The sequence below is a fragment of the Apteryx rowi genome, unplaced genomic scaffold (genome assembly GCF_003343035.1).
Source record: "Apteryx rowi isolate R43461 unplaced genomic scaffold, aptRow1 scaffold_940, whole genome shotgun sequence".
Taxonomy (NCBI): Eukaryota; Metazoa; Chordata; class Aves; order Apterygiformes; family Apterygidae; genus Apteryx; species Apteryx rowi.
Genome location: NW_020451250.1, coordinates 141,594 through 167,967, shown reverse-complemented (window position 1 = coordinate 167,967; position 26,374 = coordinate 141,594). Strand labels below are relative to the sequence as shown.

Genomic DNA, 26,374 nt, shown 5'->3' with positions numbered 1-26,374 from the left:
ACCTGGGTCCATCTCCAGGGTGGGGGCAGGGCCCGGGCACCTGGGTTCTCGCTAGTTCTCGGCCTTCCCCCCCCCAACGGCAGCTGCGCAGTCGAGGCTGGGGGGGGGGAACCCGGATGCCTGGGTCCCCCCTTGCCTCAACCCCCCCCCACCACACACACTCTGCATCGATTCAGCCTCATCCCTGTTAAATAGATATTAAATGACATCGGCGGCGTTGCGTGAAATCGCTGCCTCCTTTTCTCCCGTTTCGGCCGCGCCACCGGCGTTTTCCCATCAAAACAGAAAATTCCGCGGTCGGCTGGCGCGGGGGCGATTCCCGGTTTTGACGTTATTCGGCGCCCGTAATGGCCTGCAACGCTGCGCTGCGTCATCCCGTGGCCCGCGTGGGGCTTGCCCTTTTCCAAGCGTTTTTGGGGGATTTCCCCCCCCTTTGTTCAAATTTTGGGCTTTTCTCCTTGCCGGTGCAACCTCCCAGCGCGAGGCCACGGTGGCACTTAAAGGCTTCAAAACCCAATAAAACCTCTCAGGGAAAGGGGTGAGGCTGGACAGAAGGGATGTTTTGGGGGGTGAGTGGCAGATTTGGGGAATTCCCCCCACCCTGATGCCAGTGAGGATTTTGGGGTGGCAGATTTGAGGCTGCAGACGAGTGTCTCTGTGCCCAGGGCGTTGAGGTGCGACGCTGGGATGCTCCAACCCAGCTGCCAAAAACCCCTGCAGTGTTTTAATTAATATTAAACAGCRTCTTCATGAACGTAATTCATCGTTAACAGCGCTAATGAGTGCTGTGCGTGTGCCCTGGGGTCTCTTTCTGTTATTTTTAACCCAACTCTTTTTAATAAAAGAGGATTTGGAGTTGGCTGGGGTTGTGAGCAGACCTTCGGGGTGCAACGCGGGCTTGGCCTCAAAATTAGCCCGTTTGGCCTCAAAATTATTCTGGTTTTGGGGTTTATTGGCCCAGGGCCCCCTTTTGCCCCAGGCTCACTTGCCCAGTGCCCGTTTTTCCAGCACGCAGTATTAAATATTGCAAAAAAGAGGTCAGAGGTGCTCCCCAAGGACCTTTTTCCTCACAGAAAATGCGTTTTCTGGGGCAGGCAAGCAGTCACTTTGCAGGAGATTTCCTTGCTCCGGTTTCCACTGCCTCTCCGCAATGGGAGTCCTGGGGTAGCTTGAGTGACCTGGCCTGAATTTAGGGAAAAACAAACAAACAAAACCCCTCCTGCACCTATCCAGCATCCCTTCCCCAAATTTATAATCCTACCAGCTGCGTCATCCCAAGCATGAGGCAGGTGGAGGATGTAATGCCATGATTTCCCCCCCCCCCCTTTTTTTTTTTTCCAAATTTCCTCACAGCCTCTGGTGAAATTTGCCTCGGGGAGGATATATTTGTGGGAGATGTTGCTCATGGGTTGTGGTTTGGGGGACGGAGGCAGAAAATGGGGTGAAAAATTGCTTATCCGGGGCCTGGGGGGGGGGGGGAAATCACCTCAGAGGAGAGGCGCCCGCTTCCAAAATGGCGGCTCGTGCCCTTTTCAAAAATGGCGGCGCGAGCCCGCATCCCAAATGGCGGCCCGCTGCCCGTTTCCAAAATGGTGGCCGCCTGCCCTCTTCCGAAATGGGGGCCCTGCCCTTTTCCAACATGGCGGCGGCGCCCTCAGCCGGAGCAAAAGTGGGGGGGCGAGGGGTGGGAGACGCCTTCCCCTCGCCGTGGGGAATCTTAGATCAAAACCTTAAAAAAATCCCCCTTAAATAATGAATTTAAATAAAATAAAATCAGGGCAGCCATGCAGCCTTGTCCCTGCCTGCTGCCTACAGGGGAATATCGTGGCTTCAATGTCCCCCAGCGCATCCCGGCCCAGATTTGGGGTTTTGGGGGTTTCTTAGGAGTGGGATTTATTTTCCATGAATTCATCCAGTGGCTTTTTATGCCCTTGGGGGGAGGGGGGGTGCCCGGGAGCCTTCGGCCTCATCGCCCCCGCTCCTCTCCTCCCCGGCAGCCTTCCTCCACACCTCCCTCCTCTTCCTCCCCAGCAGCTTGAGCTGCCAAAGGGCTCCCTGGTCTGGGGGGGGTCACAGCCACCCCCTGCTTTCCACCAGGCTCTGCTCTGTGCTTCCGGCATCCCCCCTCATTTTCCCGATGATTTTGGGTTGTGCCGAGGCCAGTTTGGGACATGTCAAGCCAGGTTTCCCCCCCCCCCCCATTTAAAGGGTAATAAATTAGAAGGTCGTTTCGTGAAAACACCCACCTGCCTCTGCCTCTTCTGTCCTCGGAGCTGTTGCGGCTGGGAAAGGATGGCGCCGGAGCGGGAACGTGCTCTCGAGCGGAGTGGCGCTTTTTGGGGRAAGAAAACTGGGATTCGGTGACACATGCAGCCATTTGCTGCTACGAAAGCAGGGGGCACCCTCATCCCAGCACCCACGGGGGAGCCGAGGGCATCCTCGAGCTGGAAAAATCGTTTTTATTGAGGAAATGATGCCTTCCTGGGGGGGGGGGGCAATTCCCGCTTTTGCATGGCCTCTTCCCGAGCGTGGCAGCGGCGTAAGCGGAGGCAAAGGATGCCCTGGGAGCGCAGTGCAGAGCCCAACGCTCCGGGGTTTTTTTTTTATTCCTTGCCCCGTGCCATCAGGGTTGCCATCACCCTGTCCATCCGTCCATCCTCGCCCCATCTGTCTGTGCATCCCTGTGGATACGGAGCTCGTGCCGTGCAGATGAGCCTGGCACGAGAACGCCCCAACCCGGCACGGGAAACCCTAGAAATCCCTTTCCATGGCATCCGCTCACCCGCCACTGGATATCCGAAAGGCTAACCCCCCCTCCGACCCGGCAGCGAGCATCGCTCCGCGTTTCCTCGCCTTTCCAAGCCCTCCTCGTCTCAGGGCTCGGCGCCGGCGGCTCCGGGAACGGCGCGGTGGCCGCGGCGGTGCTTGGCCAGGTGCGATCCCTGGCTGAAGCTCCCGCCGCACTCAGGACACTCGTAGGGCTTCTCGCCCGTGTGCGTCCGCCAGTGCCGCTCCAGGTGGGAAGCCCAGGGGAAGCGCTTCCCGCAGATGCCGCAGCCGTGGGAAAGCCGCCCGGGCGGCCGCCGGCTTTGCCCGCCGCCGTGGCTCCGGCGGTGCTTGGCCAGGTGCGATCCTTGGCTGTAGCTCCCGCCGCACTCGGGGCAGCCGAAGGGCCGCTCGCCCGTGTGCGTCCGCCGGTGCCGCTCCAGGTGGGAAGCCCAGGGGAAGCGCTTCCCGCAGTCGCTGCAGCCGAAGGGCCGTTCCCGCACCCGCCCTCGCCTCCGCTCCGTTTCCACCCTGGCGGCCCCTCCGGGACCCGGTGCGGGTTTGGGCATCGCCGCTTCGTCTGCTCCATCCGCTTTCCACCCGTTTGATCCCGCTGCCGGGCTCTTTTCCCTCTCCGGGCTCTCCCATGCACGTGGTTTGGGCTCCTTGCGGCTCTCCTCGGCTGCTGCTTCCTCCTCATCCTCCTCCTCTTTTCCGTACATCAGCCCATGCGCTGCTGGGATGAAAAAAAAAAGGAAAAAAAAGAGAAATTATATCTGCAAACAGGTTGTTCCCACAGGGGTCGGCATTTGGGGTGATGGAGCAGCCACAGGATTCCCATGGGAAACCAGTTTCCCGCAGGGAAGGAAAAGAAAAGAGCAGCAACGCAGCAGGGGAGGCCCCATCCCAGTTTGGGCTGGGAACGGACATGGTGTTTTATATAAATAGATGTATTTTACCAAGGGACATCAGCGTTTCGTAGCTCTCTTGCATCACGTCCCGGTACAGGGCTTTCTGCCGTGACTCCAGCATCACTCCCGGCTCCATGGAAAGGGGAGGGAAAAAAAATAAATAAATAAGAAAAAAAAGCAGGATTTCTCCCTCCAAGCTCTTCAAAACCCTCTGCAGGGAAGAGAAATCCCTGCAATTAGCAGGGAAAACTCCCTGGGTGCTGCTTCTCCCCTTTCCCAGGAGAAATCCACCCCCCTCCCCGTTTTTTTCCCAGGCCTGGGATCCCTTCCCGCAGGCTGCCAAGCCTCCCYGGTGGCAGGGCACCACGCCAAGCAAGGCTTTGCTCCGGAAACCCAAATCCCATATCCGGGAGCGAGGAACAGGCTCCTTGGCAGCAGCGTTTACCCAGGGCCCTCTAGAGGCAAAGCAATCCCATTTTTTCCCCCTCCAATCCCAACCTTCCCGGCGGGAGCATACGGGCTCCCTGTGACATGGGAGAGGGTAAAGCCAGGATCTTGTCCGGGCACCCTCCAAGCAACCGATTGGGGGTTTTTCCACCTGGAAAAGCAACCCTAAAGTGAGCGGATTTGCTCTAGAAAATAAGGCACCCGGAGCAAAAAAAAAGCGGGCATTTCCCATCCGTGAGCTGCTGGAAAACAGGCTCTGAAGGATGCACATCGCTGGGCTACTCTGGGATGAATTCCCAGAGAACGGGGGGGGGGAAGAAAGCTGCTGTGGCCATGTGCATCCCTGCTGSAATGGCTTCAGTCCTTGCCCCCCTGTTTTCACCCCGTGGCTGGGCATAACCGGTGGTTTCCACCCCAAAAATCCAGGCTCCGGAGGCAGGCGCTTGTGGGTGGGAAGGAGGGGAATTTGGCTTCCAAACTTTTCTCCTCGTTACCAGGAGAAGGGGGAGGATGTCAAGCTGAGGAAAACCTGCCTCCACAAACAGCGGGATAAAGCAGTGCAGAAGGGGAMCGAAAGAGGAGCCTGGATTTCTGCCTTGGAAAACCCCCCCGGAGACTGGAAGCAGCACGGAACAATTTTCTCCGCAGTGGGTTCAGCTCTTTCGGTGCCTATCAGATCCCTCACCAGCTGGAGGAGGATCCCTCCTCTGCTTTAATTTCCTTCGGAAAGAGCCCCAAAAGCTGGGAAACTAGCCCCAAACCCTGTCCTGCCTACATTTAACTCCTGCTTCCCTGCCGAAGCAGGCAGCTGAGCCGGCCTCTCCACTCCTCCATCGCTCCTCAGCCTGTGGGAATCGGATCAGTGTCCCTGGGATCCGAGCGAGCCGGCAGGATCCGGGAGTGTTGCAGCTCGGCTGGCTATGGGAGGACACAGGAAGGGGCCGGATCAGCTGGATGCCGAAGGCGGAGGGGAGGCAGGGGGAAAAGAAAGAGACTCCGGAGCGATTCTGGCTCCATCCCGCATGTGCTCCGGGGAAGAGCCTGCCGGTGGGTCCCGGGAACCCCCTGCCCAGGTCCCATCCGGGGGCTGCCGTCATGTGACCCCGGCTCTGCCTGTGCCAAAGCTGGAGCCGGAGACTCCAGGTGACGGGCACCRGGAGGGAGAGGGAGACCCAAAGGAACAGGTCCGTGGTCCTCCCGGTCCAACCCCGGTGCCAGGACTGGGACCAAAGCACGGAGTGGGGACACCGGTCCCTGCCCCATCTCCACACATGGAGGGATACGGCCCATGGGAATGGGGAGACCCGGCTCTTTCCTAGTGATCTGCTCAGCAAACCCCTTCCAGAGAAGGTGGAGGAGGTCCCACAAGGTGGATCCCAAACGGGGCAGGGCTGGCTGAGCCCTGTCTGGTGGCCCAAGGGGGGGGAATGCCTTTGGTTTGTTGTAACCAGCTTCCTACAAGTCTCCCTAGTTGTCCCCCCCACAAGTCTTTGCATTAAAAGAGGTAGTAGACACTCATCCCTTATTCACCTTCTCCATGTCCCTCGTGATCCTGCAGACCTCTGTTTTCTGAGCTGGAAAGCCCTTGCGTATTTAGTCGTTCCACGCACAGAAGGACCTTGACATCTCTGATCATTGCCAGCATCTTCTTCGGTTCTCCTTCAGCTCTGCCAGGATTAGCCACAGCTCCTCTCCCCACCGTTTTGGGATGATCCGTGGTGGCAGGAGCTGAGCTGGGAAATCCTTGTTTCAGCATCCGGTGACTTTCAAGGAGGTGGCTCGGTACTTCACCGATCCCAGCCAACGGGCTTTGTACCGGGAAGCCATGCAGGAGAACACCAGAGACGACCTCTCTCTAGGTAAGGATGCAGCTTTCCTCCTCCGTGGGATGTGGGGCTGCCTTGGGGGTGGGTGGGAACAGGAGTTTCTCCTCTAGACTTTGGAGATGAGACTCTCCCTGTTGCCTCTGGCAATCGTGCTTCCTCCTATGGGACCCATATCAGACCTCCATCCCCACCTTCTTTCGAGGAGAGCATGCTCCACCATCTCAGGTTGATGGTCCACTTGGCCCCATATTCCATCCAACACTGGTGGCAGGAGATGCTGTGCAAGAGAGCAAGGAGAGAGACCTTTCTTAGCTGTGTCCAGACCCTTTCTCCAGCAGAACCCCCGAATCTTCTCGTAGCAGCTCTCCAAAGGCAACCTGACCTCTGCTCTGCCTCAGGAAGAGGCTCTCCCAGTCCCCAGCCTGATGGGATCTCCTCTGGACTGGAGCTAGAGGAGGAGACATGGACTCCAGATCCCCAGGACTTAGGTTCAGGTGAGGAACTGCCTTGAATAGCCCAGGAAGCATCTAGGAGAAAAGGAAACACCTGGGACTCCTACCCAGGCCTTGAGACACCCACCTTGAGTTCTGACCTAGGAGGGAGTTGCCCAAAGGGCACCCAGTCCCTTGGGAGACGTTGCTGTCCTGCTTCGCTGGTGGGTTCCCTTTTCCTCCCCAGCACAGGGCATGACTCCTGTCTCCATTACTTCCATCCCTCTCTCCTCTGCAGGTGGTGGGATGGTGAACGAGACCAGGGACAGCGCTGCGCACGCGGCCTTGGATGATGGGGCGTGCAGAAAGGACATCTCCCGGCACCACGAGCCAGCAAACGTCTGCCAGAGCTCCCGAGAGAAAGACCAAGAGGAGATCCAGGCTTGTCCTGGGAGGGAAACTCCAGGGAAGTGCAGGGAATTGCTGTTCCCGCGTAGCCTTCGCCCCAGGGAAAGACCCATCCCTCACCCAGCCAGCGAGAAAAGCTTCCTTGCCCGGAGACAGGGGGCCCAGCATTCCCACCCCTGCTCCGACTGCGGGAAAAGCTTCGGGATCTTCTCTAACTTGCTCCGTCACCAGCGGAGCCATGGTGGGGACAAGCCGTACAAATGCCCGGACTGCGGGAAGGGTTTCGGGCACAGCTCGGCGTTGGTGACCCACCGGCGCATCCACACGGGCGAGAAGCCGTACCAGTGCCCYGACTGCGGCAAGAGCTTCAAYGTGGTGTCCAACCTGGTGCGTCACCGGCGGAGCCACACCGGGGAGAAGCCCTACAAGTGCCCCGACTGCGGCCGGCGCTGCAGCCAGCGATCCCACCTGGTGACCCACCGCCGGCTGCACACGGGAGAACGCCCCTACCTGTGCCGGGAGTGCGGCAAGAGCTTCAACGTCAGCTCCGACCTCATCAAGCACCGGCGCATCCACACCGGCGAGAAGCCCTACCAGTGCTCGGACTGCGGCAAGCGGTTCAGCGGCAGCTCCAACCTCATCACCCACCAGCGGCTGCACAGCGGCGAGCGGCCCTACACCTGCTCCGAGTGCGGCAAGGGCTTCACCATCAGCTCCAAGCTCATCGCCCACCAGCGGACGCACAGCGGCGAGCGGCCCTACAGCTGCGCCGACTGCGGCAAGGGCTTCAGCGACCGCCCCCACCTCGTCCGGCACCGCAGCGCCGGGAGGCGCGAGAAGCGCTACAAGTGCTCCGAGTGCGGCAAGGGCTTCACCACCAGCTCCTACCTCCTCGCCCACCAGCGCAGCCACACCGGCGAGACCCCCTTCTTGTGCGGGGTGTGCGGCAAGAGCTTCGCGGTGGTCTCCAACCTGGCGCGCCACCGGCGCRTTCACACCGGCGAGAAGCCCTTCCGGTGCGGCGAGTGCGGGCGGCAGTACAGCCAGAGGGCTCATCTCACCACCCACCAGCGGGTCCACACCGGCGAGCGGCCCTACGTCTGCGCYGACTGCGGCAAGGGCTTCAACGTCAACTCGTCCCTCACCAAGCACCGCCGGGTGCACACCGGCGAGAAACCCTACCGCTGCCCCGAGTGCGGCAAGAGCTTCAGCCAGAGCTCCAACGTCATCACGCACCGGCGACTCCATCACGGACACGGCGCCGTCCGACGCCCCCCGCGCGCGGACAGCCACCGGGAGTGAGCGCCTGCGGCGCAGCCCCGTCCCCGTGGAGCAAAGGGARCAAGCTGGTTCCCCTGCCGCCTCTCGCTGCTTGGCCCCATCCGGGTCTGCTGGAGAGCTGGGTCCGTTTTCGACTGCTTTCAAACATCTGCGAGGCAGATGTCTCCGTCCGAGTGAGATGTTCAGGTTTCCCGTTGCTTCTCCCCGTTGCCCCGGCATCTGTGGTTCGGTTTGGCCAGCTGCAGAGGTCTAACTCTAAGGTTGAACCCTCAGAAATGCCTGTTTTTCTTTGCTGACAGCAAAGAGAGACAAATGAGCAGGTTCAGGTGTAGGCGTTTTTGTGCAGTGCRTTATCTAAAATGCAACGAAAGCGACTCCAGCTTGTGTCCAAGGTCTCCTCCATCCTGATGGAGGAAGAAACCAGCTTTGTCCGTGACTGGCTCCAGCTCCTACTCTTTGAGGAGAGGTAACACGTTCCTTCACTGTGCTGGTGATGCCCACAGATCCCTGTCYGGCCAGGGTGTCTTCTCCAGAGGCTGGAGAGCAACCCAGGCTCCGGATATCTTGGCACATGTGGGAGAGGGAAGGAAAGAGCTGTATATCAGGGAGAGTGTGTGGACCGAAGGACAGGGCCCAAGCGCAGAGGGAGTTTTCCCCTAAACCGAGCCACCATTGGCAGAAACCACCAGGTCTTGGTCAGGTTCCTCCTGCTCTGCTGGAAGAGAGGGAAAACATCCCTCRTTCCTCCCAGCCAGATTAGGACAAGGCATCTCCTGCTGCCACTCTGGCCAACACCGCAACCAAAAAAAAAAGACCTTTTTCCCCCCTCCCTGCTCCAAACTCTTCACCCTCTGCAAGACAAGGTGCCCAAGGGCTGTTTCCTCTCCCATCTGGCATTCCCCTCCCTCTAGCGATCTKCTAGTAGTGATAAGAGCTTCAGGAATAGAAGGTGGTGTGATAAATAGCGGTGGTGACCTGCGTGTTTGCACCCATGAGGAATCCGGGCACAGGAACCCTGCAGCCCCTCTTCGTCTCCAGGTTGGGGCAGGAGGAAGCCCCTGGGTCTGAACGTGCCTGGAGCCCACCAAGGTTGGCACCCTCCCACCACCCCACGTCCCCCGTGGATCCCATGGGCATGGAGGATTTCTGAGCTGGAGGGATAAAACCCCCCAAGGTGGTGGTGGTGGTGGTGGTGGGTCATTCATCCTTCTGCAGACGGTCCCAAAGCGTTGGCTTTGTTGGCCAAATCCTAGACCATCCCGTGGCACCAAAAGGGACAATTCAGGAATCCCCTGGGGCAACAGGAGAAACCGGGATTAGGAATGAGGGAAACATTATCACCTTGTCAGATGATAAAGAGATGCAAGAGGACTTTGCTCCAAGGCCGTGGGGCAGGGGGTGATCATTATAGGATAATAGAAATAAGGCAGAAAAACCTAAAATTTTGGTTGAGGGCATTTGTAGCTCCTCCTCTGGGGAAGAAAAAAAAAACAATCTATGCTAATAAATAATTTAAGTTCCTAAACCGGCTTTAATCTGCTGCTGAAATCATTGAGGTGTCGTGAGTCTAATTAGGCTGCAGGATCCTAAACGCTTTGTCCAGCGTCGGGGCGTGTCAGAGTAACAGCGATGACGCCATGGATGGGGTCCATCACCGGACGGTGACGCCCGGCCCCGAAATCCTCAAAAAACCCCAAACGCTTCGAAATTTAAAAGTTTAAAATCTCGAAAGCGAGACGAAGACGCCCAAAAACCGCGACGGACCCAAGCCGGCGCGGCCGTGACATCATCGACTGTGACACGGCCAACTATGACGCGGTGGGTCCTCCATTGTGATGCGTTGGGGGCGTTGCTCCCTCTGGCCAATGGCAGGGCTCCGAGCGAGCCCCTCATTTGCATGTTTGACGGTATAAAAGGTAATGAGGGGGCCGGGAGGCACCAAAGAGGTCGGAGCTGAGCCGGGAGGAGAGAAATGGCTCCCACGGAGAAAGGGAAAAGGAAGGCGCCAGGTCGGAGAAGGTGGAAAGCCCAGCGGAGGTCGTTGCCGGCCAAGCAGAAGAAGCAACGGAAGCCGAGGCACGCGGTGAAGATCGGGAGCCGGAAGGTCCCCCCCAAATCGCGCGGCGCCGACGGCCGGCGGTGCTTGTCCGCCAAAGCCGAGGACCTCATGGTGAGCTTCGTGAACGACATCTACAAGCAGGTCTCGGCCGAGGCGGAAGCGGAAGCGCGGTGCCGCCAGAGCTGCTGGCCCGCCGCCGGCCCCTCTCAGGTGCCGCCAGCCCTGCAGGATGCCGTGCCCGAGCCGCGGGGCGCCCAGCCGCCCGCCCCCGTGGCGGAGACGTCGCAGTGAGGAGCCTCCTTCCCCCTCTTCCCGGCTCCATCCTGGAGGTGACACAAGGAGGGGAGGAGGAAGAGGAGCAAAAGCCGGGTYTGATGGGACCTCTTGTTGCCTCCAAAATGCCCGCGCAGCCCTTGCTTTCTAAATTTCGTATTGAGAGATGCCTTCATATTAAAAATCATAACCATCGAGAGATTTTTTTTTGCCCACGATTGACACTGATGCCACTGCAAAAGCAACCTGCAGCACGGAAACATCTCCCTAGAGGAGACCAGGCTGGTCAGCACCAAACATCCAGTGTCACCCCCACTGGAAGGAAAAAAAAAAAAAAACAACCCAAAAAACTGGACATCCGGAATGTTTCCACGGCAGTAAAACAACAGAAAGCGGCAGAAATCGTGAAATTAATACGATTAAAGAAAAAAGCCTAAGGTAAAGGGACTAGATCTTCTTGGCATTGCAATAAAACTGGAAGGTAGCTGCGATCTGCTTTTGGTGTCTTTCTTCCGACTTGCGGCGGGGGGGGGAGGGAAAGACGGGTGGGCGCGGAATTTTTCCGCAACCCCTTTTCGGCATGAATTCCTGAAAGGGACGTATGAAAAATTGGAAGAATTAAGGGAACTCTAAGGTCTTTAGATCAACCAAAGGGTGGCCAGACTGAGTGAGGGCACAGAGACCCTCCAGAGCTGAGATGAGGGTCCCCCATCACTGCCCGGACCCCAGCACCAGGACCAGGCTCTGCAGAGGACCAAAAAAAAAAAAAAAATCACATTTTCGGCATCTGGGAGCTGCTCAGACACACAGACACTATTTGAGCTCTGACCTGTTGAGGTCATTGKGTTTTGCCCCAGAGGACATGGGGAGATCCAGGAAACACTGGTCTTTGGTGGGATACCCATCTCCCTGCTGTCCCCAAAAACCTTGAGTCTCCACAATGTCCCACCGAAATCCCCAAAGCACAAATTTCGGCGTCCCCAAAATAAAAGAGAACGGCTCGGTGGCAAGAAACATCGTTTATCTCTCCTACTCAGTACCACAYCAAGACAACGGCAACCTCGGGGACATCTCAGAGGCAACTGCCCTCCTTCCATCCGTGGCAAATCCCCCTCCAGCAGGTCTCCAACCTCTCCGAATGCTTGGTGCAGCCTGAGACGCGGCCGGTTTTCTCCTGGTGGGGAGAAATCTCTTCCTGCAGGTGCCGAGATGTTGCCTTCCAGCGGCGCGGAGGGTCTACTAGCGGTTGAGGGTGTCTCCTTCACTTTGGTGGTCTTCGCTTTGGTGCTGGTTCGTGTCGTCTCACGTGGGCAAGATGCTGCAGATGTTCCCCTCCAAGAGCTCCCCTCCAAATTACCGCCTGCACTGAGACGTGCTGGTTGGAAGGTGGGGTGCTGGTAGGATGCCGRTTTTGGTGGTCTTCTATACGGGAGCGATAACAATGTCAGGCAGATGATAAGGTCTCTGAGACTAGATTTTATTCTTTTCCTCTTTTTTTCTTTCTTCTCATCCCAGGCGYGTGCTGAGGGAGGAGAGGGAAGAGGTTCGAGGGGAGGGTGGGGCGAGGGGAGAGGTTATTTGGTCCATCTAAGATGACCTGCTGGGGATGGTGGAGGCCACGTAGATGCTGGCTTTGCCTTTCATGACCTTGTCCAGAGCCACTTGGACTTCCGAGGTACCTATGAAGGAGCCGCGGCGCCGGCGCCGGCGCCGGTCAGCCTCGGTGACCACCCCCTTGCAGAGGATGCACATGGAGGAGTTCATCAACCTCTTGGCCTTGGCCGACGTGCCCGTGGCCCGGCCGCAGCCGCTTCATCAGCCTGGAGATGTACCTGCTGCAGGACCTCTTCTTCACCCCGCAGCTCAACCTCTTCAGAGCCGGCTTGCATCGCCCCGCTGGTGTCTTCTTGGGCTTCGCTGGCGATTTGGCCTGCTGGGCTTTTGCTTTCCTTCTCCGCGGGGATTTTTCCGGCCTCTTGCTGCTTGCGGCCATGGGGTCTTCTCCTCCGAGCTGCGGGTCTCCACCCCGCAGCGGCGTCCCGCGGCTCTTATATAGAGGGACGTATTCAAATGAGGGCTCGACGGCGCAGCCGGCGATTGGCTGCCAGCTGCAAAGTCCCTGTGATGCCAGCGCAAAATTTGCATAAATCGGATAGTCCGGAAAACACAGAATTAGGCCAAAATACCTTTTTTTTTTTTGACTTGGGTTTACCCAACGGAAGCCCCAAACAGCCTTTTCCCCAAAAGACCTTCCAAATTCCTGCCCTTTCCCGCCCGAGAAAGATTCGGAAACAACCCGATTTTGATCGYTCCTAGGGTTAATTATTCAACTGTTAATTACGGCACGCGGAGGAAAGTTTTGCAGYGACGCTGCTCCGAAATATGCCTCGAAACCTGGAAATTTCCAGGCTTTAGCAGTTTTCTGCAGCCACAGAGAGGACGGGAGAAGCGTGGGAAAACGGCCTGCGAAGCGATGGCAGGAGACTTGCAAGAGCAGAATGCTAAGCAAATAAACAAATTAAAACAAGCAAATTAAACTGAACAAACAAAGCTAAACCAAACAAATAAGGCGGTTAGCTTTGCTATGGAAAAACAGCAGAAAGCGACGCCGCTTTGGAATTTGCCGTGGGGATTTTACCAGCGTCCCGGCTTCCGCCTTTTCTTTCTCTCTTCTTTTTGTCAGAGGTGAAAACCAAATTGCAGCCAGGACCGGGGCGTATTTGAGGGGAGATCAGGCTGGAAAAGCAAATCCTTGTTYTATTCTGAGCGGACACAGGAGGCCCCTCGGGATGGTGAGTACGATGCAAGCGGAGGAAGAGCTGCCAGAGCGGTTTTACTGCTGCTGCAAGAGAAACTTGCTGCAGATTTGGGGAATGGAAAGAAAAGCAGAAAGCAGCAAGATTTGCAAAAATTAAGGCTTGGAGCAAGGGAGGAATAAAGAATTTGGCAGTGTCAGGATGGCCGAGTGGTCTAAGGCGCCAGACTCAAGGCTTTGTCTTTCCTCGCGTGGGTATTCTGGTCTCCGAATGGAGGCGTGGGTTCAAATCCCACTTCTGACACATCCCTTTTTTCCACCCTCTTTTAATTAAATAACACATCCCATCCCGCAGGGATGCAGCTGAAATAAAAAAAAGCCTGGATTCTCTCCCTCTCTCCATCTCTCCCTCTCTCTCTCTTTTTCTTTTTTTAATCCCGTCTTTGCACACAGGGGAGGGCYCCCCCCCCCCTTGCAAAGTGCCCCCCCCAACGCGTGCAAAAAGCACGAGAGGGCAAAAAAAGCACGAGAAAAAAAATAAAAGCACAAAATAGCATGAAAAAAATGAAAAAGCATAAGAAAAATAATTAAAAAAAAAGGGGAAGAGCAAATGGTTTCCCGAGAGCCGCGGCGGGGGAGCGCAGCCTCCGCGGGAGCCCCAGCGCTTCGCGCACCGCCTCCCTGGTGGTCTAGTGGTTAGGATTCGGCGCTCTCACCGCCGCGGCCCGGGTTCGATTCCCGGTCAGGGAAAGCTGCTTTTGCAGCCCTTTACTCTCCCGTAAATAAGAGGGGATTTCTTTATTATTATAATTATCATTTTTAATTAATTAAAAAAATTTTTTAGGGGAAAATCCAGTCCCGAAAGCGCACAGAAGTGGGGTGACCTTGCAAACCTCATCGTTATTCTCACAGTCCATCAGCACCTTTGCAGCTCATCTACCTTCCTTCCGGCATTATTGCTTTAATTGCCCATGATAGACCATGTTGCTAATAGCTGGCTTTAAAGAGCAGGAACGAGCACCACTGTAATCATGGGATAATCGATGCTGGAGGCACTTTTCCCTGCTCTGAGCAAGTGCCATTAGCTGCTGGAAAATTTAAGCATGTATATATAATTATGACTATAAACGGGAGCAAGGAGAAAGGCCTGAAAGCCCTTGGAGACAAAACACTCACAGATTCTCCCTAATGAAATCCCTAGCTGCAGCCCAACTCCTCCTTGCCCCCTTTGGCAGCAAAAGATACCCGCGACACCACCGAACGCTGCTAAATCTCTGCTTTATTGCAATGCCAGTTATGACTCTTTCATTTCCGYAGGAAGGTACGAGGCAAGCCAGCACTTTAACTGATATGATGGTCTGTGGCTGTTTTGTTTCTTTTTTTTTTGCCGGTTTGTAGCCGGTCCCCGTAGTTTCACGCTTTAAACAGCAGACATTTTCTTGCTCTTTCCCGTCCTCGGGCTGGCTTCTCTTCCCAGGGCTGTTTTGCACGGGTTCCTCTTTTAATCGGCAGTTGCACAGGTCTTTGCAGCAGCTGGGGTGGGATTTTTTAAATTTTTTTTATTATTTTTTGGCTTTTGCTCCTCTCCCGTGCCTCTTCCTCGGGCTTTGGCTCTTGTTTGATAGAATCGAAAGGAGGGAGGGATTTTTTTTTCTATTATTATTTGTTTTTGCATCCCGCTTTTAGCGCCAGCACCTCGAGCCCACGCCRGGCACCTGCCTCCACCTCCGCTTGGGCATCACGTGCCGCAGGGCGGCTTGCATGTGCTCGGGGCTGACGGCGGGCCGGCGGCTCTCCTGGCGCAGGCGCTCCGCCTCCCGCGACACCCGCTTGGACACGTCGTCCACGAAGCGGATCATGAGCCCCTTGGCCTTGCTCGACAGCAGCTTGCTGTCCCGCTTGATCTGCCGGAGCGTCCRCGAGTCGATGGGCTGCGAGGAGCAGCGCCCGCGCCCCCCGCGGACCCGCCGCCCCCCGGGACGCCGCTTGCCCGGCGACCGCCGGCGACGGTTGGGCCGCTGGTGGTGATGATGACGACGATGATGATGGCAGTGGCGGGATCGCCTCCGGCCGCCCCTCGCAGAAGCCATGGCTCCGTCCCGCGTCCCTGCGCCCCCCCGAATGCCGCCGAGCCGCCCCCCGGCCCCTTTTATACCCCGCCGTATGCAAATGAGGGGCCGGGACGGAGCGCCCCCATTGGCCGAGGGGGACAATGCCCCCCGCGGCGCGTCACAAAGGAGGCCCCGCCTCACAGTGGGGGCCCCCCCCACCCGCGTCATCGGGGGGGGGCGCCCGGGGCTCCCTTCCCGCCCGCGGGGCCTCCCCAGCCCGGTTTTGCCCAGCGTCGGCCAAAAAAAGGGGCGGATGGGAGGAAAACGGGGCTCATGCATGCAAAAAACATTATATTCACCAGTGGTAGGATGCTCCTCCGAGATGGAGAAGCTCATCCATGCAAAAAAACACTAATTTCACCAAGGGCAGGATGCTCCTCAAAGATGGAGAAGCTCATCCATGCAAAAAAACGCTCATTTCACCAGTGGTAGGACACTCCTCCAAGATGGAGAAGCTCATCCATGCAAAAACCACTAATTTTGCCAGTGGTAGGATGCTCCTTTGAGATGGAGAAGCTCATCCATGCAAAAAAACACTCATTTCACCAGTGGTAGGACACTCCTCCAAGATGGAGGAGCTCGTCCATGCAAAAAGCACTAATTTCACCAGTGGCAGGACGCTCCTCCAAGATGCAGAAGCTCATCCAGGCAAAACCCACTAATTTTGCCAGTGGCAGGACGCTCCTCCAAGATGCAGAAGCTCATCCATGCAAAAAACATTCATTTCACCAGTGGTAGGATGCTCCTCCGAGATGGAGGAGCACATCAGGCTCCTTGGCCGGATGAGAATTTCTCCAAGAGGAAATCAGGCCCGTGGAAATTTCTCCATCCATCGAAATTTCTCCATCCAGCCATAGAAGTTAGATCCAGCTTTGAAGCAAGAGYGGGTTGCCCATGGCCGTGGCCCATCCAGGTCTGACTATTCCTGGGGATTCCTCACCTCTCTGGGTCCTTGATGCAAATCTTCTCCTTAATATCTAAGAATTGTGGGGCTTTTTTGTTGTTTTTTTCCCCCCTTTTCCTCTTTTTTGGGGGGAAATAGCACCCTGGCCTCCTAAGGTTTGGTTCTCTATTTCACAACCGAGCCGTGTACGTGCTACACGTGCCACGGCAGTTTTCTGCCCGGGCAGGAAACGCAGAAGGAAAATCCTTTGAAAGAGCCTCTTCCTCCAGCGGAAAGGGTCTGGGAACCTCAAATCCACGTGCCTCTGCCAGCTCCCTTTATTGCCACAGTCCATCTTCCTCATCATCAACCCGTAAGACTAATTATCTCCGATTAGAGAAAGAATGCACCTCATCTGACAAGTCTTGGGTTTTCCCCTCCCCGTGTTTTACGTCCACAGGTCTGTTTTTTCCTATTTACATGCAAATACACGCACCTCCCATATATATATTTTATAGAACATCTCGTTCCTCCTTGCATTGCCTTAAGCACGGGCGACAGCCAGCCAGCTCTATTGGCTATTCCACGGCAAAAACCATCTGTCATCTTGCCTTAAAAAAAAAAAAAAGCCCCGTGGTTCATTTTTAGCAAAAGCGGGTGCCGTGAAGGCAACTACCCCACAATACCTTCTCCCCTTTCCTCTTGCATTTTTGGCTGCTGAGGAAAGCCGGGAGGCTTTTGCAAGGATGATTTAGTTTATATTTCCCATCTGGCCCACGGGGGAAAGTGTTGAGGTTCCTGATCCTTATTGCCCCATGCGGGAAGAGGAGCTGGATGGTTGCGTAGAGGAGAGGAGCTTTTGGAAAGAGGAAAACAGGCGTCTTTCCTTGCACGCACGTGGCTCCGCAGATGTGCAATCCCCTCCATTGCACCACACGTTCATTTATTGCGCTGCAAGGTGAGACCAGGATCCTGCTGCTTTTCCGCTGCAAGCACAGACTGGGGTAAAAAAAAAAAAAAAAAGAGATTGCTCCGTGCTTCTCTCCAGCCTTTTTTCCTGGTTTAACAGTGCTGTGCAACCTTTTAAGCTCGCAGAAGAGTGGAAGAGTTGCCAGCAAAAATAGAAGGTAAAAAAAAAAAAAAAATCCAACAAAAATCCATGCAAAATTCCCACCAGCAGTGTCAGGATGGCCGAGTGGTCTAAGGCGCCAGACTCAAGGCTCTGCCCTCCCTTCTCCCGGGTTTTCTGGTCTCCGCATGGAGGCGTGGGTTCAAATCCCACTTCTGACACACCTTTTCCCCCCTCCTGTGCAACATCCTTGGAAAAAAAAAAAAAACCCTTCGTCAAAGCCTGAGCTGATATTTGTAGAGTCCCAGGACAAGCAGAGCTCTCCAACAGGAGCCAAGACACGGCTGAATAGATCAACCTCCGAAGAGGGACATGATCCCTGCTACCACCCTCAGCATCCGTCCACTGCCTTGGTCAAAGCTGGGCCCAGACCGGCCTTAAATGGCTGTTTTGGGCCATAAAAATATATTTTTTTTCTTTTGTAGACTTGCAGAATCGTTTTGGTGGGGAGGGACAGCTGGAGGCCTCCAGTCTCAAAGCAGGACCTGCTCCAAAGCAAGAACATGGAACAAATCCACCTCCAGCAGCTTCTCCCCATCCATCCCGGGCTCCAGCTTGGTGGCCTCCTGCTCCAGCCTGTCCCTGCCTGCCTTGTCCTGGGGAGTTCCAAACTGGAAGCGGCACCCGAATGCAACCGGGAGCCCCGCCAGTCAAGAACAATCCCTTTCCTCATTCTGCTGGTTGCAATTCTTGCTGATTCAGTTGAGGGTTTTCATTCCTTTTCCAAGCCCGGTGCTGCAATTGGCTTCAGGCGGAAGCTCGGTTTCCAGTAAACCACGTGGGTGTGCTGCATTGGAACACGGGGCGAATGCGTTTTGCAACGAGCACGATGCATTGCTCACCTTCAAACGATCAACCCTATTATTTGAAGCCAATTTTAAGGCAGCTTGCCAGAACATGCAGTAGTCCATACTGTGCCAAAAGGAAGAAGAAAAAAAAAAAGTCAAGTGAACCGCCCTCTAAGATCTCAAGATGTCTGAGAATGACACATGTAAATCTCGGTTTCGCCATGTAATCCCCAAATCTCCAAGAAGTCATTACTTAGTAGCAACTTGCAAAACCTCTTAATGAGTGTTCAATGGGGAAATCTCCAATTATCAGGAACTGCTGAAAAAATAAATAAATAAAATAAAGAAGCCTTTGATTTGGGTTTCTTTAGCACTTCAAAGAGGTAGGCTGGTGGCTTTTCTCAAATGGAAAAAGGCTCTGGGACAAAAAGCTCAAAGCAGCAAGAACTGAGGCAGGGGAAGGAAAAAAAACAACACACGCGTGAGACACTTTCCTTTTCATTTTCTCATCAGGAAAGTTTTATGGACATGAAGTCACCCAGCTTGAATGAAGACGGAGGGGAACTTGCACGAGGAAAGTTGCTAAATTGGACACGCAGACTCGGTTCCCAATTTTGATGCATCAGCAGGCAAAGACGCTGCGGAAGTTGCGTCTTTGAAGGACCCTATAAGAAGCACGGCCAGCATCCGAGACGGTGCTAAAAGCACATCCAACCTCCTTGACCGAGTCCCAGCAGCAAAACTGAGAATACGGGATGATTAAACTGCTCCAGGACTGGGGCTGCTGCAGCCCCCTGCATTTGCATGACCATGCATGTCCCAGCATGCTGATCATGCTCGTGATCCAAGCCAGCAGATCCACATTATCGTTGATCACATTTTTCCCTAGCTGGATTAGCCCTGAGCTGGATCTAAACCCTAATCCAGACCCTGAAGCAGCCCACCACTATCACGTGAGTGCCCATCTTGAGGCTGGGTCTACCCTCACGTTGCCGGGAAAGCCAAGCGTTGGGGCAGATGGGACAAGTTGGAGGCATGGGTAAGGTCACACTGCGTGGTCTTTCCAAAACCCCAAATCCCCCGCCGCAATTCTTCAAAACTGCTTAAACGTAGCAAAAAACCCCTGCAATATTCTCAAGCCTTGAGCAGGATAAAGCATGCTCTTGAGATCAACTCCGTAGAGGAGACTCTAGATGTTGCAACCAAAAACCAGAAGGAAGTGGCACAGAAAAAAGACCAGCAGGCCAAACCACATTGCTCTTGCCTTGCTGTCTTGATGGCTGGGGAAGATGCCCAGACGTCCAGCGATCAGACTTTCAATAGCACAAGGGAAGGACTTTTTAATGAATGGAGCTTCCACTCTGATGCCTGTAATACCAGGCTACAATGGAAGGAGAACCGAAAGCATTTCAAAAAAACAAAAAACCCCCCAAAATCCTGGATTTTCACCAGAATATAGTGCTAAAAAGAACCCGTTGCTATTGCAACTTGCAAAACATTTCTGGAAAAAGGCTTGTCAGAGGAAGACTGTCCAGTGACACCAACAGTTTCTTTTTTTCAGTCAAATCAGCAAACCATCTAACTGAATAACGACAGTCGTTAGGCATAAGGCAAAGGATAGAGAAGACGAGAAAGGCTGAATTTGGAGGGGAAAGGAAGGTTTGTGAGCTAATCGAGGTGCCTACACAGAGTCAAGAACAAGTGTGTGGAGGTAAGAGGTGATCTGTGTGCACCAGCTAAGGCATCTTCTCTAAGATCTTGTTATGGTGCTCTGGTAGGTCCCTCAACCACAGAAAGTTGCTCATTCTGGGAAAAAAAAAAGTACAATTTGCCCATTTTTTGCCATTTAAGTGAAGCATCTAGCTGCAGGTTCCTTCCCAACTAATGGGAAGAGGATTAACACAGCCAAACATTACGCACTGCTTAAAAGCATTGGAAGCACGGACATGTCTTCACTGCAGAAAGGTGGATTTGGGATCCTAGCTCAAAGGTCTCCCCGGGGTGTGAGATGAAGCCCACATTAATGTTTAGACGGCCGAAAAAGCCCGTCCTTTGGTGCAGTGGGGAAACCGGCCCAACTATTTCCCCACCAGGAAGCTTTCCGGCTGTCCCAGAGAGGGGTGAGGTCACCGTCATCGCGTTCCGATGATCGCAACACTTTGCCAAATGTCCCGTAAACTAATGGCTCGTGATCAAAGCGGGTAATGCCAGTGAGTAAAAAAAAAAAAAAAAAACGCAGAGGAACTGAGTAAGTGCCAGACAGCTACTTCCCCATCCCGTGATAAACCACACTTCACTCTCCTCTGGGTTGCGCTGATTGGCAGAGCGTTTCTGGACTGCCACAGCTGATTTTTTTTTTTTTTCTTAAGCCAGGGTATAAAATGAAAAGTAATCTCAGAGGGTGACTTGCCTTCCTGCCGGAACCATGGCCGGGCTTGGTGAGTGACTCTTCCCCCGAAGCTAGAGCTCTCCTGCTGGCTTACCTGGGTTTCTCCTGCCTTCGGCACCCGGGTTTCCTCTTCCTCTGGTGGGATATCTGCCTTCACGTTGGGGCACTTGGTGGCACATCCCGATGGCACCAGCCAGGGACCTCCCTATCTTCAGCTAGGGAGCTTTACGAGCACATGGACCTTGACCCGGCAAATACTGCGGGCAGCCGGAGGTCCCCCTTGCACGTATGGGGAACGCGACTTGCCTAGATGCACAGGGAGAGAAGGAAACGCAGGCGTAAGCTTGGGTTCCTCTCGGACATTCCTGGAGGAAGTCTCGTTGCATTAGGTTTATGGTTTCTCCAGCTTGAGCCACCAAGGTGGAGATCATGGGGTGCTTCTCAGAGCTGGTCCCGACCCACTGCTCTCTTCCCAGAGGGACTCTGATCCCCAAGAAAGATCTCCCCGTCTTCCACACGGCCCCTGGGGTTGCCGCGTTGGGTGGGGAGGGAGGCAGCAAGACCGATCTCTGGCTCAGGGCTACGATGCACCACACACGCACCAGAAACGCAGGTCGACACGGTGTCCCGCATGCTCCAGGAAGGTTGGCGCAGCAGCAGCGCTGGGGCCAGCAGGTCCACGTGCTGTTATCGTTGCATCATCACCTTCTGCAGCCCGTGGCAGAAGGCCACACTGCTGTGAACGTGCTCACCTCTCCAACTGCAGGAGATGCTTTCTAATTATTTTTTCCGCCACCATCAGCACCTTCAGGAAAACGGCTCAGCACTGCAGGCTGTAGACATCTGCTTTCTGGAGTCTTGTGCAAGCGTCTGGGAAAAACCACCTAGAGGATAACAGCTCTGAGGTTTATTTGCAGCTGGCGCACTTTGAACCGGCTTGTAGGCAAATTGGCGGCTGTTTCAGGGAAAGCAGGAATTCCACAGGGAATTTCCATGAGTATGAACTTCCTTGTGGTGTGGTTTTAAAATATTTTTTTCCTGGAAGGAACCTAGCACCAGCAGAGAGAAAGAAAAGCAAATGAATTTTATCCTGTAATTACTTTGGAGAACAGAAACCAAAACTAGAAACTCCCGACTTAGTTTCTGCTCAAACTTCCCTTCTCTATGAAAAGATTCACATAATGTTGGCACGTCTATCTTGGGAGAAATCCTTATTTTGATTGGCTTCAATCCGCCTGCTATTCCCTCATAGGAAATCGTGGAAACTAAATTAGTTTTAGGTAAATAAAGAAGTCCCATCATGGATCTTCACCTATCTGATCTAAACGTCTTCTGAGCTACTGCACCCTCGCTCCACCCAGCGCAGCAAAAATGCAGCAAGTCACTGATATAACAAGGAGGGCAGCTGGAGCAAGAGTCTCATCTTTTTTTTTTAAATTTGCCCTAGTTCCTTGTTCATTAATAATATTTAATTACCATCCCTTGTTGCAGAGTAGCTGCACGAGCAGAACCCGAGTATCTGAAACGATCTCTATAAACCCTGGGCTTGACTTCTTCAAATCGCATTCCCATACACCCCTTGACAGGGTGCAGTCAGAGACCTGCTGATCCTGTGACTCCCACAGATTTCATAACCACTGCAGTTGATTTGAGAACCGATTTGCTGCTCTTTGGGGTTGATTTGCTGCTCTTTGGGGTTGATTTGCTGCTCTTTGGGGGTTTGGACACCAACATACTCGGAGCAAATCTGTGCTGTCGCCTCCCTCTCAGGCATGAACTTGCACCCTGACTGCAGAGTGCCTTCATTGTATTATTTTCTCCTCTTCTCTTCCCAGTCCTTTTCCAAGTACTCCTCGTGGCAGGTCTCCTAAGCGCCAAGAGGTTTTCAAGTTTCCCCGAGTACTGCCTCCACGACAAAGACTACGATGAGCTGCTGAAGATCGTCCAAGAAGGGCTGGGAAACGCAACTAATCCAGCGAAGGTGGTCATCGTCGGTGCGGGAATCAGTGGGCTTACGGCAGCAAAGCTGCTCCGCGATGCCGGGCACGCAGTAAGTAGTCCCGTGGAGGGTAGGGAGAGCGGCTGTGCCCCGTTTTCCTGCACTAGAGGGTTGTTGGCTCCATAGGTGGCGAGATCCTGGGCAACACGGAGAGTTTGGGATCTGCGGATGGTTCCTTAGCCATCCGGAGGGGACGCAGCTCGCTCCAAGGGCCATAGATGCCCGTGAACTTGCGTTTCAAGCGGTTTGCTTAAAACAGCTACCGCGCAAATACCTGTAAGCTCAGCCCTGTGCCCGTTTCTAGGTGACCATTCTGGAAACCAGCAGTCGGGTTGGCGGGCGGATCAGAACGCACCGGGAGGAGAGATCGGGCTGGTACGCGGAGCTGGGACCTATGCGGCTGCCAAGCAAACACAAGTAAGGTGCCGTCCTACTTCCCTGCCGCGTTCAGTGGAGGAACTAGCCCACATTGATTGATGAAGTCGTGGTTAAAGATGAGGCTGAAGGCTCTTGCTCCTGGGTACATCCTTGAGCAACTGGTAGCTGGAAAGAGCAAAAGCCAAAGGGCTCCTCTCTTCATTGCCTGGTGGTTGCTGCACTGAGTTGGGAGCAGGCAGGACAACTTCAACACAAGAGGTGGTGGTGCCTACAACAGCCGTGATCTCCACTCTCAAGCCAAAGTGATATACGTGGCTTCACCAGCACAGTCAACGGAAGAGTGTCCTTGTAGGCATCTAACGATTTGGATTAAATGACATCTCCTTCTTCTCCTGTTTTTCCGTTGTCAAGAAATTAGTGTAGCAGCATTTGCGCGTGTCAGGGTAACTTGGTGGCTGAATTTGGGTGGCTTGCAAGTGTCCTCACCCCTATCTGCTCTACTTTCTCTTCCAGGCTCGTCCGCGAATTTATCAGGCAGTTTGACCTGAAGCTAAACCCGTTCATCCAGACAGACAAGAACACCTGGTACTTGGTGAATGGCATTCAAGCAAGAGCTGAGGAAGTTGATAGAAATCCCGACATCCTCAAATATCCAGTGAATCCATCAGAGAGGGGCAAAAGTGCCAGCCAGCTTTACAAGGAAGCACTAAAGGAGGTATGTGGCTACGGGGAAGGTGAGCTACCTTCCAGCAATGGGGCTCGTCTATGTCATGCTGAGGCTATTCCCTCCGAGCTGTGGGGCAGTCGGGAGAGAAGCATCCTGGAGATAAGGTGCCCACTTAAACCCCCGTGTTCAGAGCAACGCAGATCAGCCTCTGAACGTGGACGGGTGGATGTGACTTGGTCCACACCAAGTAGGGAGGAAAGATCTCCCCGTCAGGTGGTCCTGATGTGTATCTGGAGCACTTCACCACCATGGTCACTAGGGCCATGTGAAGGTACCTAGGAGAGCTGCAGTCCACCCGGTTTCACTTTAGATGCAGACACATGGGTGAGCTGGTGGCCCCCAGCTCCCTTTATGGTCGAAGAAGAGAAACTTTTTTCCAGGTGCAATTCATCTGTCTTATTTCAGATACCGTGTTCTTCCAGATGAAGCGAGCTCCTGTTTCCCTCCAGAGCCTGCAGTTATAGCTGTCTCAGCGTGGTCGGATCAGTCCTACCAGATCAGGACTGAATTTGGGGCAGCTTTTTGGAAAATGCACTTTTCCTCATTATAAATATACCAATGTTTCCTATGCAGGCCCTCAAAAGATTCCAGACTACAGACTGCAAGAAGTATCTGGCTAAACACGACTCCTTCTCTACCAAGGTAAAGGGCTTTGGCTTGTGATTACATTTAATTCCCAGTGCTGATAAACTTGCTTTGAGGAAAAAAAAAATATCTGAATTAGTCTTATCCTTTCCTCCGTCACCACTTCCTGATGCCCTTTTCCTAATCTGCCTTCCACTTAAAATGCCAAGAAAGGAGCAAACATCGCTCCGATGGAGGAGTTAGAGCTGCCTCATTGTATGGCAGGAGGAGAGAAGCAGGGTGAGGTTGGCTGGAAACATTCTTGAAAGTAATTAGCTGTGTTCTGCCATTACGGGTCTCGCAATCGGACTTGGTGAAGCATCAAGAGCACTAGGGAGGGATTACACCATCCGGAACATGTTGGCTTCCACCCCATATTTTGATTTGGTCCAGCCTGACAGAGGGAGGTGGATGAAGATGCCAACCGCTAGAGGCTAATCACAGCCAGGGATAAAGTTTGTGACAGGTTGGACAATTGGTTCCGAAAGCGTCAAAACATTCAGTCTTGACATTCATTAAACCAAACGTTCCACCTCTTGGAAAGGCCAATGCTCCCTCAGCCCAAACTGGAGGAGGCATTGGCCTCTCCCAAGAAGCTACAGAGCTGCATCAAGAAAAGCTTCTGGTCCAGGCTCTAGGCAGATCAGGAGCAGGAACCAGGCATCAGGGCCTGACTTCTGCCTCAAGATATTTAGGGGATATGTACACCAACTGAGATACCATCACCAGGCAACTCTCCTTCTTACCCCTGGCTTTTCTAGGAGTATTTGATTAAAGTAGGAAACCTAAGCAGAGGAGCCGTTCAGATGATTGGCGACTTGATGAACGAGGACTCTGGATTTTATTTGTCTTTTCTTTCCTCGCTGTGGGATTTCGATATTTTCTCCGATGAGGAACGGTAAGACCAAATTCTCTTATGGAAAGCCCCATTTTGTACCAGTCCGCAGAAATCCACTGGAAGGGGGAATTCCAGAGTTCCCGAATTGCTCTTGGTCTTTGGACCTGCGGCAATATCACGAGGGAGATAACTATACGCAAAATAGCCAATTCCAGCGCTCTGGCAGAGGGGGCGCAGCTCCCTCACACTGAGTATTTGCAGATGGTTTCTTGGGAGAGTGAATGTGGCTCAGACCCAGCAGTCCCTCCTAGCCCGATGGTCCTGTGTGAGGGCCTGCATGTTGCTCCTAGCAGCAGAGCTTTGGGGTCCTCCAAGTTATCTCCAGAAGAGGTTAGGTCTTGCAGTTCCTAAAAGCCAGGGTGCTTTGCTCACCTCCCACTCCTTCTTCCTTTCAGCTTTGATGAAATCACGGGGGGATTCGACCTGCTGCCCAAAGCCTTCCACGAATCGTTGCCAGGGGTCGTCCAGTTAAATTGCACGGTGGAGAAAATTATGACGAAGGGGAACAAAGTCAGGGTGTTCTACCGCGCTCCGGACACCCTGGCCCCAAGCATAGCGACTGCCGATTACGTTCTTGTCACGTCCTCGGCAAAAGCCACCAGGCACATCCATTTCCTGCCACCACTCTCTCCTGAGAAGACCCATGCCCTCCGCTCCATCCACTACACAAGCTCCACCAAGGTGGTCTTGGCTTGCACCGAGAAGTTTTGGGAGAAGGACGGCATTCAAGGAGGTCAGTCGATCACCAGTCGCCCTTCCAGGTTTATCTACTACCCCAGCCACAACTTCTCCAGCGGGGTGGGGGTGATTGTAGCCTCCTACACCTGGAATGACGATGCTGAGTTCTTCCTGCCCCTCACGGACGAGAAGTGCCTGGACGTGGTGTTTGAGGACCTCTCGGTAATCCACCGAGTGAGCAAGGAGTATCTGCAGTACACCTGCGACCAGTACAAGATACAGAAGTGGCAGCTGGACAAACACTCTTTGGGGGCGTTTGCTGCCTTCACCCCTTACCAGTTTGTTGACTATTCCCAGGCTTTGTTTGAGCACGAAGGCAGGGTCCATTTTGCAGGAGAACACACGGCTCAGCCTCACGCCTGGATCGACTCCGCGATGAAGTCCGCCGTGAGGGCGGCGAGTAACATCCACCACGACAGCAGCGAAGCCGGGCTGCAGAACGACCAGCGGGAGCCGGAGCAGGAGGAGCCGGAGAGTTTCTTGGAGAAGGAGGAACTCTAAAACGGGTCCCCTGGGCTGAGCTCGCTGGATGCCACCAGCTACGGCTGAACAC

The 26,374-nt window shown here is 54.3% G+C and overlaps 2 protein-coding genes and 3 non-coding genes across 5 annotated transcripts in view; all 5 read left to right on the top strand.

The window, feature by feature from the left end:
- LOC112978522 (zinc finger protein 585A-like) overlaps positions 1 to 26,374 on the top strand; it is a 159,105-nt gene that overhangs the window by 19,046 nt on the left and 113,685 nt on the right. Inside the window, 1 exon segment of the mRNA XM_026092121.1 lies at positions 6,955 to 8,047. Within this exon segment, the coding sequence (XP_025947906.1) occupies positions 6,955 to 8,047 (1,093 nt within the window).
- Positions 13,354 to 13,461, top strand: TRNAL-CAA. The gene is made up of 2 exons: positions 13,354 to 13,391; positions 13,416 to 13,461. It is a non-coding gene; the product is annotated as a tRNA-Leu (tRNA).
- On the top strand, positions 13,836 to 13,907 carry TRNAE-CUC. The gene has a single exon. It is a non-coding gene; the product is annotated as a tRNA-Glu (tRNA).
- On the top strand, positions 17,333 to 17,441 carry TRNAL-CAA. The gene is made up of 2 exons: positions 17,333 to 17,370; positions 17,396 to 17,441. It is a non-coding gene; the product is annotated as a tRNA-Leu (tRNA).
- Positions 18,824 to 26,322, top strand: IL4I1 (interleukin 4 induced 1). The gene is made up of 7 exons (XM_026092111.1): positions 18,824 to 19,021; positions 22,253 to 22,507; positions 22,761 to 22,873; positions 23,348 to 23,549; positions 24,135 to 24,203; positions 24,947 to 25,083; positions 25,479 to 26,322. The coding sequence occupies exons 1-7, from the start codon at positions 18,824 to 18,826 to the stop codon at positions 26,320 to 26,322; spliced, it is 1,818 nt and encodes a 605-aa protein (XP_025947896.1).

Bases quoted from the DNA above. Each gene is read 5' to 3' on its own strand.
- IL4I1 (XM_026092111.1), top strand. From the start codon at position 18,824: ATGATTAAACTGCTCCAGGACTGGGGCTGCTGCAGCCCCCTGCATTTG. The intron at 22,874-23,347 runs GTAAGGTGCCGT...TTTCTCTTCCAG, and splicing joins CGGCTGCCAAGCAAACACAA to GCTCGTCCGCGAATTTATCA. The intron at 23,550-24,134 runs GTATGTGGCTAC...TTTCCTATGCAG, and splicing joins ACAAGGAAGCACTAAAGGAG to GCCCTCAAAAGATTCCAGAC.